The sequence below is a fragment of the Thermobia domestica genome, chromosome 2 (genome assembly GCF_964235325.1).
Source record: "Thermobia domestica chromosome 2, izTheDome1.hap1.1, whole genome shotgun sequence".
In the NCBI taxonomy this organism is placed as follows: domain Eukaryota; kingdom Metazoa; phylum Arthropoda; class Insecta; order Zygentoma; family Lepismatidae; genus Thermobia; species Thermobia domestica.
The window spans coordinates 139,049,091-139,062,718 of NC_137455.1; the positions used below are offsets into that span (position 1 = coordinate 139,049,091).

The 13,628-nt window shown below is 35.7% G+C and overlaps 1 protein-coding gene across 2 annotated transcripts in view; it reads left to right on the top strand.

Moving 5' to 3' along the window:
- Positions 1-13,628, top strand: part of LOC145675724 (lachesin-like) — a 1,095,594-nt gene that overhangs the window by 211,266 nt on the left and 870,700 nt on the right. For both annotated transcript variants that reach the window (XM_081746357.1, XM_081746347.1), the window contains exon 2: positions 11,448-11,565. In XM_081746357.1, coding sequence (XP_081602483.1) covers positions 11,502-11,565 — 64 coding nt within the window. In that variant the 5' untranslated portion in view covers positions 11,448-11,501. The remainder of the gene's footprint in view (positions 1-11,447; positions 11,566-13,628) is intronic.

Genomic DNA, 13,628 nt, shown 5'->3' on the forward strand with positions numbered 1-13,628 from the left:
TGAGCGGATCAGGCGAACATAATGGTAAGAGCTACTTCCGGCGAAAGGGCCTGTGTGTGACACATCCATAAGATGTCTGGGCTACAACAACCGATTTTGATGAAACTTGGTAGACTTATAGGACACCTTGCAAAACTAATGTAATTAGCAGGAATTTGTCGAAAAAGTTCTAGTTTACGAGATAAAGTCGGATTCGTTAAAGATAACATTTGTCGTGATATCTAGAGAACGAATACATCGAGATCAAGCAAACTTTGCAAGCCATAGTAGATACATGATAGCTTTAAAACGAAATTAAAACGAATTGTCTGCACCTGCGCAGAACTGTGCAGAATGCGCAAATTATTGTGAGCATTCGCATATCTCGAAAACGTGAAGACTGCGATATATTTTTCTCTTGCTTAGTTTGAACTCCATCACGAGTATAACATAATGCAAGGAGGGAAACTAGATTCAAAGGTGAGCGTTTTCAAGCAATTGAGGTGAAAAGATGTTGGGGTGGTCTGCCCCCGGACACCCGCCTCTAGTTACATATGGTATAAAGAAGTATGAGGTAAATAAGTCAACGCTCTAAATATACAACTTAATCGAATTTGTGGAATAAACCGAATAAAAAAATTCTAACCCTGTGTACGTTCAAAAATTAACTATCGTTAACTTTGATCATCCTTGAAACTATATTTTGTTCATTTATTTACTTGCCATTGTCCCAATGATATTAACTGAACAAAGGATATGAATGTATCTATTTTTAAAATTCATTTGAGACAGGCTTAGTTAGCATCTCTTTATTATCAATCCGCTGTTTTTTAATACATAAATAAAATACTCTCCTATCCTCCCCAACCCTACTGTTTCTGGGTTTTTGTTTCGTAGTCAATACAAGAACTCGCTCTGTATCCAACCACGCTGTTGAGAGTGACGAGTGGAACAATGATTACCATTTTGGTGGAAAGCAGATGTCCTAAATTAGAGATCTGATGTTTAAATTGTGACGTCACAGCTATACATCTCAGCTTCATAATAGAAATTTAGCGTGTGTGTGCACGTGTTGAATTTTAAAACGTGGAAGACAAGTATATGCTGTATATGTATATACATTTGTTTCTCTTTCTCGTATGTTGTTCGTCGAATGAATATAATATAAAAATTTACTGTGTTGCTTTGCTTCTCTATTGACTTTTTTTTATTTTACCGTGTTTTCTCGTGTTTGTTTCTTTACATTCTTTAATGAAGGTATTGGTCGTGGTATAATATCCACATTAATTACATTATTATATATTAATCTATTGTAAATTCAACTGGAATCAATGTCGTGATTCTGTAACTCGATTCTTTTGGAGGATAGTGCTGGAACCTCTAATCGAACGAGTCATGAGGTTCGTGACCCGGAACCACTCAGATCCGGTACTCTAGATAGTAGACTCGTGACTAGGAGTGATTCGGTATGACACAGACCGACCCGTGACTCGGCATAACCCGAATAGATACGTGACCCGGATAGCCCCAGTATGTCTCGAAGATGAAACATCATTATATAGATATATGAAGAGCATTTATATGTGGCTCCTAACATAATTCTATAAAAAGAATATGATTCCCTACTCTCTCTCCTTTTTCCTTCTCAGTAATTCAATAATTTGCTTCCTCTCTTGTAGTGCGAGTCTGTGTGTAAAACCATTGCACTGAAAGATTACTACAAGGTCTATCAGAATATAAACGTGAGAGAATTATAGAAAACTAAAGCTATTGTTTTCGTGACCAAAATTTAATCGAGACAACCTAGAAAAATTGTTGCATTCGTGTATAATATAAATATAGAGTATATTCAAAACAATTGCAAGACGATTAAACGTAAAATTATATTTTAAATAGTCAAGATACGATATTTTTATCTAAGAAATATCCCACCGGGAACTAACCATTTAAATATTCGAGCCCTCAATAGGTAAACATCATTAATCTAATAAAATTCTGCTGTAGATTTAATATTTCAGCTAGTGCTGGGTCAATTCGAGTCACTGTATGTGATAAAGGTGATCCAGTTCCGAATGATCCGGACAAACGTTGTGCCCCAAGGGTTGATCTTGCATGATGGTTTGTCGTATCCATCAACTGCACCGGATTCGAGGCCATTATTCGAGAACATTCTATCCTTCATAACCTTGGTGTTGTAAGGACGGAAACACAAACATTCGGAAACTAATCTCAATTTGCTGTCGTTAGGGTCCGTGAAGTTCGTGTTCGACTGAATGGTTTGAGAGCATATTTTGTGTGTGTGTGTGTAGTCTACAGATGATGTAAATTTAATAGGGGATGATAGGAGAACAATAGAAAGAAATGCAGAGATCTTATTAAACGTTTGCAGGGACATAGGTTTAGAAGTAAATGCAGAGAAGACTAAATACATGGAAGTGCGTCGGGACCGTAATACAGCAAATTATAGATGCGTTAAAATATTAAATAATAGTTTTGATAAAGTGGATAGTTTCAAATATCTAGGATCAATGTTGAGAAAGGAAAATCATATCCACGAAGAAATTAAATGTAGACTGAAAGCAGGGAATTCGTGTTACTATTCGGTTCAAATTCTCTTGTCGTCGCGAATTCTGTCGAGGAATTTCAAACTTAAAATATATAAATCGATAATCATGCCCGCTGTTCTATATGGATGCGAAAAATGGTCGCTTACACTGAGGGAGGAACATAGACTGAAAGTATTTGAGAACAAAATCCTGAGACGAATATTCGGACCCAAGAGGAACGGGAATGGGGGATGGCGGAAACTTCACAACGAGGAACTACACAATTTATACTGTTTACCCAACATTGTTAGGGTCGTCAAGTCTAGGAGGCTTAGGTGGGCAGGTCATGTAGCTAGAATGGAAGAAAGTAGAAACGCTTTCAAAGTCTTGACTGGAAGACCTATCGGAAAACGACCATTAGGAAGACCTAGGCGCAGATGGGAGGACAATATTTAGATGTATCTCGCAGAGATAGGAATACAAAGTAGAAACTGGATGTAGTTAGCTAAGGATAGAAGTCAGTGGAGAGCTTTTGTGAACGCGGGTTCCATAGGCCATATAGTTAGTTAGTTAGTTAGTGTAGTCTACAGCTTGGTTCCTGGATGGGGTACAGGTTTAGTGCTGTAGAACCATCATCATAACCTTTCGTTTTAAACTTTGGCCCTTAACACAGAAAAACTAAAAGCGGTACCGCTTTAACGATAACATGAGGATACCACCTAACGTGGGATCTGAGCCAGACCAGTTCCAATGTAGAGTCAAATTTAGAATTCCTGTGCCTAAGGCGCGTACGTCAAATATACTGAATAGCCACCTGGAAACAGGTGCGCGATCAACCAGATTTATTGTGCATGCCGCACGCGGGTAAAAGTTTACTTTGATATATGAATAGTTTGAAGGGGAATTGGTTATAACTCTCACACTAATAAATTGCAAAATTGCAAACAGGAACGATCACAAAACGCCACACATGCGGATAAATTTTCCAAATGCACGAACGATCATAAACTCCCATGGCCGTTGCTCAGAGTTTTCTTTTCTCTTTTTAACTTTGCGGGTTATGATCTTTCTCGCATATGAGGTTACGGATGCAGAAGTTATGACTGTTCGTGAATTTGGGGATTCGTCCTTTTGTATACGGAGCTATGACCGTTTGGTGCTCGTTTAGACATTTTCCGAGTTTCCGGGTTTCTCTTAATCTATTTGATATCATCATCCCATGGTTTAAATGTTCAGTGTTATCGCACACAGAAATGAGGAATAAAATTGCTAAAACTTATTATATTCGCAATTACCAAATAGCAAGCCAGCAGTTAATCCGAAAAGCGAACTATCTATTAGAGGAAAGCTACATCTGTTAAGAATGAATGGTTATATTAAAAAATCAGAAATAACTGTGATACGACTAAGAATCGCCTGGCCGACATTTGAATTGGTCTATGTTCAAACAAAATAGAGTTAAAGCATTTTTGAAGTATGTCTATTTTTTTTAAAGTGTTTATTAAAAGAAGCTACAGTATTCAATATATTTCATTCAAAATTAAAGAATTTCCATCCCATTCTAGTACTAATAACTTTGCAACCTCATTCTACTATTTTGACAGATTGACATGATAATGCATTGTTGATTGGAAACCCATGATTTTCATCAACTCGAAGTTATTTCCATGTGCTTTCATGTGTCCCCTTTCTCCAAACATGGTTAATGCTTTTGGTAATGATTTCAGAAGAAAACATACAACTTCATATTTAAGAACGCTTCCTCAATTCCTGATATATTATACTTTGATTATATCATTTGTGCAATACAAACTAAAAACTTTGGCTACAAATTCCTTCCTGTAATTCTGGTTAGCATTTTCGCATTTTTTTTTTCTAGAAGACTCTTGCTCTATATCAATAAGTATGAATGTGGTTTGGATTCTAAAGTAAAAGTTGAGTTCTTGTATTCATGTAGTCTTGGAAACTGACATTAAATTCAAAGGAACAAATACTGAACAACTGAGGTTGAAGAACAACTGAGAAGACTATAATTCAAAAGTGCGAATACTACAACTGTTACTGAGGTTCAAGAACAAACGGGAAGGTTACAATTCGAAGAAACGAGTAGTACTACTGTTACTCCGGTTTAGGAACAAACCTGAAGGCTATAGTAGCTCTTGTAGTTTTATTGGCATTAAGAATTTCTTTCCTTATCACAATTAGTATGTATTTCATATCATAGTAGGTGGTACCTAGACTAGACCTCTTTTACAGTTATTTTGCATCACGATTCAAACACTTTGTTAAATTAAAATCTATTTACGCTGTCTTGTGAAGAAATAATTTTTAGTAATAGAATTTAATTTTGGAATTAATAATCTTCTCCACATGGCACACATGAAGTCCACATTTGTCTCTATAATTACGAAACAGTTCATATTTTCGAACAATATATCAATTGAAACCACCTTAGGAAACAACATAACGTGTTACCAGTTTTGACTTTGACCTGATCTGACTTTGATCTGACATTGTTTTTAGACCTCATCGAGCGATCCCAAATTTGTACCACAATATTTCTTTTGTTTAAGTTCTTTCAATTGATTCATTTGCCCTTTTGTTGTTTAAAATACTTGAATTGAATCAGTGAGTGGAAAACAGTACTAGTCCAAAATCAGCCATTTTGAGATAACTGCAAAAATTAACATTGAAAACGTAGAACTACACGTTGTAATGAAAAACAGTACAATTTGCAAGCCCTCGCACGTTATAGCAACTATAGAAAAATAGCCATGATGCTGAATGAGTGGAAAAGCAGTATCTGTCCTGGACTAGTACTAATATTCCTCTCACGTATAATCCAACTTTCAGATGGCGCTAGGAGCGCAACGCTTTTGGTTGAAAACTAAACCTTTGTATTTGGTGACGCTTATTTCGTCACTTGCGCAATCCGTTATCATTTCTTTTGTGAATGAGGTAGTTATTACATTGATGGTTTGAAAGTTATGAACAATGAGTGATACAACCAGTGAGTTGTTGAGAGAAGTTGAAGTATGTACGTAACCAAAAACGGATCTAGAAGGTAAAATCTGGGAGGGTGGCAGTCAGAGCCCAGACTATGATAGATATATCATGTTTACTATAAACTTTCAAAAATATATAAATATTAGCTTATATTTTTTGTTACTCAGTCAGAAAACTGAGGGGCTAGAACCTCAGCAAATGGCTAGATCCTCCACTATGCCTAACGAAGTATTACCATTTTACAATGGAATATCTACTTGGAAAACCACCGAGGAAGATGAAGATTTTGTGTTTACTGAATGTTTCAAATTTTTCAACTGTTTGAGTGCCCCGAAATTGAGTTGTTTACTAAATACTGTTTCTTTTGCTTTGTTTAATATCAAGGATGTTTAATTTATTTTTATAAAATATTGTTTCTATATTGTAGGTTTAATATTAACAGTGAAAAGTTCATTAAGTGAACTTGAATATGAAAACAGTACATGCCCCGCAATAATTAATATTTTATTTTTAATTTTTGGCGCATGTAGAAAAGCAATTGAATAAATATGGGCATTCTTATGGGGTAGGATAACAGTTCTAAAAAGTTTCCATTATTATAATATGGACTATATTTATGACATTTGCAAACAAAAGTTATTTTTGCAAATATCTCAAAATGCGGTTTTTTTTTTTTTTGGATTAGTACTGTTTTTCCACGCACCGATTCAATTTACTCTCCCATCCGTCTGACGTTACCAATGGTGAAATAAACTTTGATAAAAACATCAGCCTCTTAGAATAGTTGAATGCTCAGTGCCTTGGTGTTATATGCAAACTTCAACTCTTTTAGAAATAATAGTAATAATGTATTTTATGAATATCCTATATACTGTATTTTGCAACATTTGAAAACACCTTAACAAGTGATAATACGGCATATTCAATAGGGGTACAAGGTCAGAGATTAGATCCGTTCTTGGAACAATGAATACATATTATAAAATCGTTTGCTTTGATTCAGGTCAACAGATAGAATCTTTCTATGACTTCCTATATTTATGTATAGCATAGTTTTGGAAGTCTATAAAGAAAGATGAGATGATAAATACATCATGTTTTCTCACCCTCATGCCAGGAACTTCCGAATGAGACTAAAAGGAAATTCATATTTGCGGATAATTCACCTTTTTAATAGATGTAATTACTTCCGTATGAATGGATCACTTTGAAGGTAATCTACGCATTATTTCATCTTTGCTAGTTCCTAATTGTTTGACACAAAGATAAAAGCTGTGACAAGTTCTTATACTAAACTTATATATTACTGTTCTTATTTTAGTTTACATATAGTATGTGTGTTACTATATGCCATTTTCGCCAGTGTTACAAGGGTGATTCAGAAAATAATGCTTCCAAGATCATTATTTAGCCAATAGTACTGCAAACATTCTGATATGTTAAACATAAATGCGGTATACTTATGTTTGTGTTATAGAATGTCATTTGTATCGCCTGACATTGAATTTCTGACTGCGGAAGGTTGTGCGCCCAGGAACACTCATCGCCAGCGACGAGTCTTGGATACACCATTACGACTCGGAAAAAATGAATCATCAGTCGATGAAGTATCTCCACACGTCCTTTCCTCCGCCAAAAATTCAAAGTTGTCCATCTGCTGGCAAGGTGTTGACATTTTGCCTGATTCTGTTTATAGTCCGGATCTTGCGCCCTGCAACTTTTGACTGTTCTCCAAACTTAAGCATTCTCTTAAGAGCCAACGCTATAGTTGTGACGCGGAGGTCGAAGCAGCAGTTTGGGAATAGTGTTGCCAGCATCCACCACAATTCTTCGCAGACGGCATGAAAAATCTTGCTTCGTTTTGGCGCAAGTGTGTTGCCCGTAATGGGACGAGGTTGAAATATAATGCGACTATTTGTAACTAACATTGAAAGCTTTCCACTGATCCCTGCATCGATGCTATCTGTCAAACACAAATAAAAGTATCAAATTGGTGGCATCACTTTCTGAATCGCCCTCGTAGGTGAAAACAAATACCAACAGATACAATCTGGTAGTCAACAGTTGCTTTTGTTACAAATACAGTACAAAATAAATAAAAATATGCTCCAGCAAAATAAAAAACAGAATTTGTAACAAAAGACATAGTTTTTAATGTCACAAAATTCGTTTCTGTGAAAACTACGCATGGTAATTCATTTTGTTCAGCTTGATGTGACTTATCGACCGATATGTCTCAACTTTGGATAATATTTGAGTGAAACAGAAATTAAGAAGTGGGAGTTGATTATTGTTCATTAAGAGTATTATGTAATGTGGTCTTCCTGGCGTCCTAATGAACAAGCTAATGCGGGTTTATTTCACTATCAGTTTCATATCAATGAGTGATATGCTTCTCATACATATTCCTACTGTAACGTTTCCTTTGTCCATAGGGTAGAGAAAAATACGGTACACAAGAGATTGGATTTCCTCATCACATTTTACTATAAAAGTCTTGAATACACTATGTTACAACATGTAAAGTTTCTCTAATTATTTGTACTTTGTTTGGTTAAATTAAAGGAAACCAATGACCAGGCGTCTTTGGGCGTGTTGGATAAGTGAATTAATGACCGGGCGTCTTAGAGATAAAAATGAGCTCAATATCCTGGCGTCTTAGCACATCTAGGAAAGGTGACTCTCAATGGCCAGGAACCTTAGAGAGTTGGTAGTTTGATTAACCGTGCGAGATTGATACTTCCTAAGGTGTGCTCTCCTTTTTTGTACCAAAATGTTGCTGACAGCTTTACTCTATGTCACTTGTCGAATGTGGGCGATGATGGACGAGGTCATCTTCGTTGCTTGTCTGTACCTAGTTAGAATGTTCTGTAGTGTGTTTGTTTACTTCAAGCATGTGGAGTAGAAACACATGTTCATATCCAGCGTGGTGTGAAGACACGTGCAACCTTTCAATATTTTTAATCTTACGAAGATATGAGTTTTTTCTCCATTTTTTCTAAAACCACGGAGATTTTTTTATACACGTATATTAATTTATTTTATCTCAGTAAGGTCTATTAATTGGTGCATAATATTTCTCATTTTTGGACATTTTTTTAAAAAACATAAATGCTAATAATGTTATAGAATTTTGTTGTCACACAATGTAGGTCCTACATTAAAAATGTCAAATACTTAGTTTATAGCTGCAGTGAAACGTGATCTCAACTTACAAGTTATCTCAACAATATTTTATTTTACTACTTGATATTCTAAGATTCTTCTAGATTTATAAATACACGCATACACGATACAGGAAATGTTTGCGTCAAAACTTAAAATTATTTCGATGAACTTTCTCTAAACCTTGTATGTTTTCCCCAACAAGTTTGTTCTGAACTTAGAGTTTACATTACAAGTCTTACCTAAACGTAGAAGTGTTCACTTTAATCTTGCTCTTAGTTATAGATATGCTACGGGATACTTGCAACAGTATTTCAATTAAAGACATTTTATTTTGTGAAAGGTAAATTTATCTAGAGATGAGATAATATCAGAAACAAGGCAAAGATCGATACGAAGGAAAATTTTGAAGTAGTCTCGTCTCATTTCGTTTCAATTCTAGAATAATTATTTTTCTTCTCAAATACAAGACGATAATTGTTATAGTTCTTGTTTCGTCTCTAATTTAAAAATGTAGTTCTCATCTCCAAATTAGACAATATATATATATATATATATATATATATATATATATATATATATATATATATATATATATATATATATATATATATATATATCGTCTCGTTACCAATACTATAATGGTAATCAAGAAAGTTCTGTCGCTTTTTGTGGTCTGTATTCAATTGACTCTCACACTATGAGTTGAATGCGAATGGAGATAAGGCGAAGGTCAGTTGTTGGTGTAGGTGTATCCAAAATACTACCTGGTTGTGGCAGTTCAGTTACTCCGTGAACTTGCAACAGTAGTTCTCATCTCCAAATTAGACAAAAAAGAAAAAAATATCGTCTCGTTACCAACACTATAAAAGTAACCAAGAAAGTTCTGTCGCTTTTTATGGTCTGTGTTCAATTGGCCCTCACACCATGAGTTGAATGCGAATGGAGATAAGGCGAAGGTCAGTTGGGTATATAAAACATGCTACCTGGTTCTGGCAGTTCAATTGCACCGTGAACTTGCATAAGGAAAGAGTGAACATGGGACCTCCACAGAGCGTCATAAGGGTTTGTATGATGTATGAGTTCAAATTGAGGTCAAACGCTGCTGCAGCAGGGTGGAAGATATGCCAGGCCTTTGGTGAGTGTGTTGTGACTACGCGGACAGTGCAGTGGTTTAACAAGTTTAAGGACGATGACGAAACACTCGAAGACGCACCACATACCGGAAGACCAACACATGTACAAAATAAAAATCTTCAGGTAACAATTGAGGTGACTAGTGATCAAACATGTGAGGAAATGAGACTACAATTGAGTGTGCGTGAAGACGGTATTCGGCAGCACCTCCATCAACTTGGAAAGCACTACAAGTTGGGTCAATGGGTCTCACATGATTTGACTCCGGGCTAGAAATCAACGCGATCAGACACCTATGTTTCTTTCAGTCTCGTCTGCGGAAGGAGTCATTTCTGGACAGGGTGTTGACATGTGATGAGAACCGGTTCCAAAACAGCCGAAACCTCCACTGCACCAGAAAAAATTCCTCCTGTTTGTTTGGTGGACTGTTCGCGGTATTGTGCATTGGGAACTGCTAACAGCTGGTCAGAGCATCAATTCAACTATGTACTTTCAGCAGTTGAACCATGTTCAAGAAAAACTTAAAAACCTGTTCCATTCCTCGGACAATCACGTTAGAGGACGCCAGTTGAAATCCCTAGTAGAGGTGCAAAATGTACTTGATTGATACTTTCTTCGTTTCACGGTCCACCAAGTTCTGCCGCGATGGAATCCATGGCCCTCCAGAACGTTGGTAGAAGGTCGACAATGCTGATGGAGCTATTTTTGATCTTCCAGGTACGTCTTAGGTGACATACCGATGTTCGACGGTGGTGGGTGAAAATGCGACTGAAATTTCTTGGTTAACTTTATAGTTATCAGGAAAGTAATTTTATTATTTCCTAAGTAGATTCCAGTTTTTGTTGACCTGGACTTAAATAATATAGTTAATATTAGTCTCTGGAATGAGCTCATGACAGAGTTATTGTATTGAATCTTTAACCTCAAAGATTGTACCGGTTTTTTCGTGTATCATATCGTTAGCTTGGATGGCTTTGAGCAGCAAGGTCCGAGGTTTGTTTCCGAATAGTGGAATGGAAATAATAGCAAGGTCCCACTTTGTTTCGGTGTTAACCTAGCGTCTTCAAGTAATTAACGAGACCCTTCAATTAAAAGGAGAGAACTCCGATTTAAAAAAAAGCAGAAATATTGTCCATAAAAGTAATATTGTGGTGACCTACATCAAGCAATTGAATTGCAGATAGACCACTGTAACTTGGGAACTTAGTTTATATATATATCTATAATAAATGATATTAGTAAACATCAACAACACTCAATCATAACTGACCTTGTTACTCTTCTTAAAGATGAATTAGCAGACTAGTAGGACTCTGGCAGATTGCACAACTAATTGCATTGCATCATGCATTCATGCATGCAGAAGCAACAAGTAAAGAAAGGAGTCACGTGTGTTTTAATATGTATGTGAGTGTGTGAGTATGTGGGTGAACAACCAGAACACTGTCCAATCTCAATGCCCCCATTCTGCAAATCAACTCCATATGTGATGATACATAGTGCGTATGTTTAGTTTTCAAGATGATGAAGGTCAGGCAATTAACAAACTTGAATTGATAAGACGTGAGCAAGGAAGAGAAACTAAGCAGAGATATTTGTTTTCCTCTTTTGCAGTGCGGAGGCATGTGATGTTCAACAGTAAGAAGTCGAACATCATTGGATGGCAGGATGCGACAGGTTCTTCTACTGCTGGGTACTATCCTGGCATTTGCACTGCCAAAAAGGAATATCGGTAAGTACTATTAAAATTTACTTACGTTATTTTAAGTGTTAACTTTTTTGTTATTTGAGAGAAAAATATAAAGCGTGTGAAAGTTCGAGTGACAATTTGCATTTTTGTGAGTATACAGAAAATTTGATAAAAAGCCACTTACTGCACCAAAGAGATCAAATCAAGAATTGCCGTAGTGAAAGAGGTATTTAACAAGAGAAAATTACTCCTAAAACTAGCAAGCTTAATAAAGAACTAAAGAAGAAGTTAGTCAGGTATTATACATGTAGCATTTCATTGTACTGTTTAGAGACTTGAACATTAGGGAAATTAGGGAAGAAATATTTAGTGAGCTTTGAAATGTTGTGTTGGAGAAAGATGGAACAGTAAAAACGGACAAATAGAATAAGAAACTATACAGAAAAAAACGCTATATTTCAGGAGATAATTTAAGGTACTAAAGCATCAAGTCTTAATAATCATAGAGCGAAAAACAGTTCTTGTAGATGCTATACATATATAAATGTGATCTTAAATTCCAGATCTTGGTCCAAATCCCGATATGGATTTACATGCAGTTGGAAATGATTGTTAAATGTTAATCTGTCTACATTATTTGAAATACTACCAGAGTTGCCTACTCTCCGAGTGCAAAAATAAGGTCCAATAGGTATGAAGTCTGAAATTTAAATATTGTAAAAAAAAATAAAAAAAAAATAAAAAAAACTTCCCCACATTTAGGAGTAGAAAGTGTTGCTACAAGTATTAACCCATTCTTAATTCAAATTTAATATACAGTATTTACATCTGTAACTTAAGTTAATTTTCACATTGAACATTTTCTGAATAAAGAATCGAAAAGGGATATTACAGAAATTACTTACGTTTTCCTTTCTGTGAGCGAAAGTTTTGAAAACAGTGAAAGCATATTTATTTATTTTAATTAAGAGTTTATGTATTGTAGTTCATACCTGCAACTTGAGAAATCCTCACATTGGACAGTTTGTGAAAAAAGAACCGGAAATAAAAAATACCTATTTACCACTTTAAGACCGGGATTTTTGAAAGTGTTGAAACATGAGTTCAGATATTTTCAATGAGGAATTCATATTTTGAGCTTCTCATCACCCTAGTTTCAGAGATTGATACGATATTCTATCTCTGTCAAAAACAAAATATCCAAACCAAAACCCTATATCACCCTTGTATTTCACCCTTGATTTCATAACAAAATGAGTTTTCTGTGGATGTTGAGATGTGAGTCACTTTTACCAGAAATACTTTATGTAATAGAACAGTTAACTCAAACAGGCTATCAAAATAGTCAATGTGATTAAATACTGGATTAGCAATGTATTCATGAACCTTGATATATCGAAATGGCACCAGTGAGCTTTAGTTTATCCAAGATTTGTGTCTCGAATAAATTGTTACTTCTGTTGTATACACTCTGCATATTACAATCATCCTTTCACACAAATTAATACATTACAGCTAAATCGTATGAATTGACAAAGGACAATCACTTAAAAGAAATGATTGTAGCAATAATGGTTATTTTTCTGGGCTTGTATATAAATTAGTATTCTTATCGAATTATGGACACAGTCTTTAGTAAGAAGAAAATAATGTGGTTTGTTGTCATAAGAAATGAAAATCTAGGTGTTCCAGGGGCGGATCCAGGGGGGGGGGTGATCGGGGCGATCTCCCTCCCCAGGAGAGGAAACTTTTTTTATTTTATATATAAATAAAACCCATCCCCGAGTTCGACGCTCTTAAAAATAGCTCTAAGTACCAGTATTACAACCCATCGCCCCCTCAGAAGTCCGTCCTGGATCCGCCCCTGAGGTGTTAATACGAATAAGCAAACATGGATAGAAAGGAATAAGCTCAGTGATAGAGTTCTCACCTCTGGGTGTGAAGTTTCTTGTTCGATCCCAGCTCTCGCGAAGTGGGTTTGTAGTGGATAAACACAGTATACATAGGTTTACTCAGAGTTCTTACGTTCCTCCCTGTCCATATTATGATCACCTCGCTACGAAACATAACAGTGGGATCTTAAACTACAAAAAGTACAGAAATAA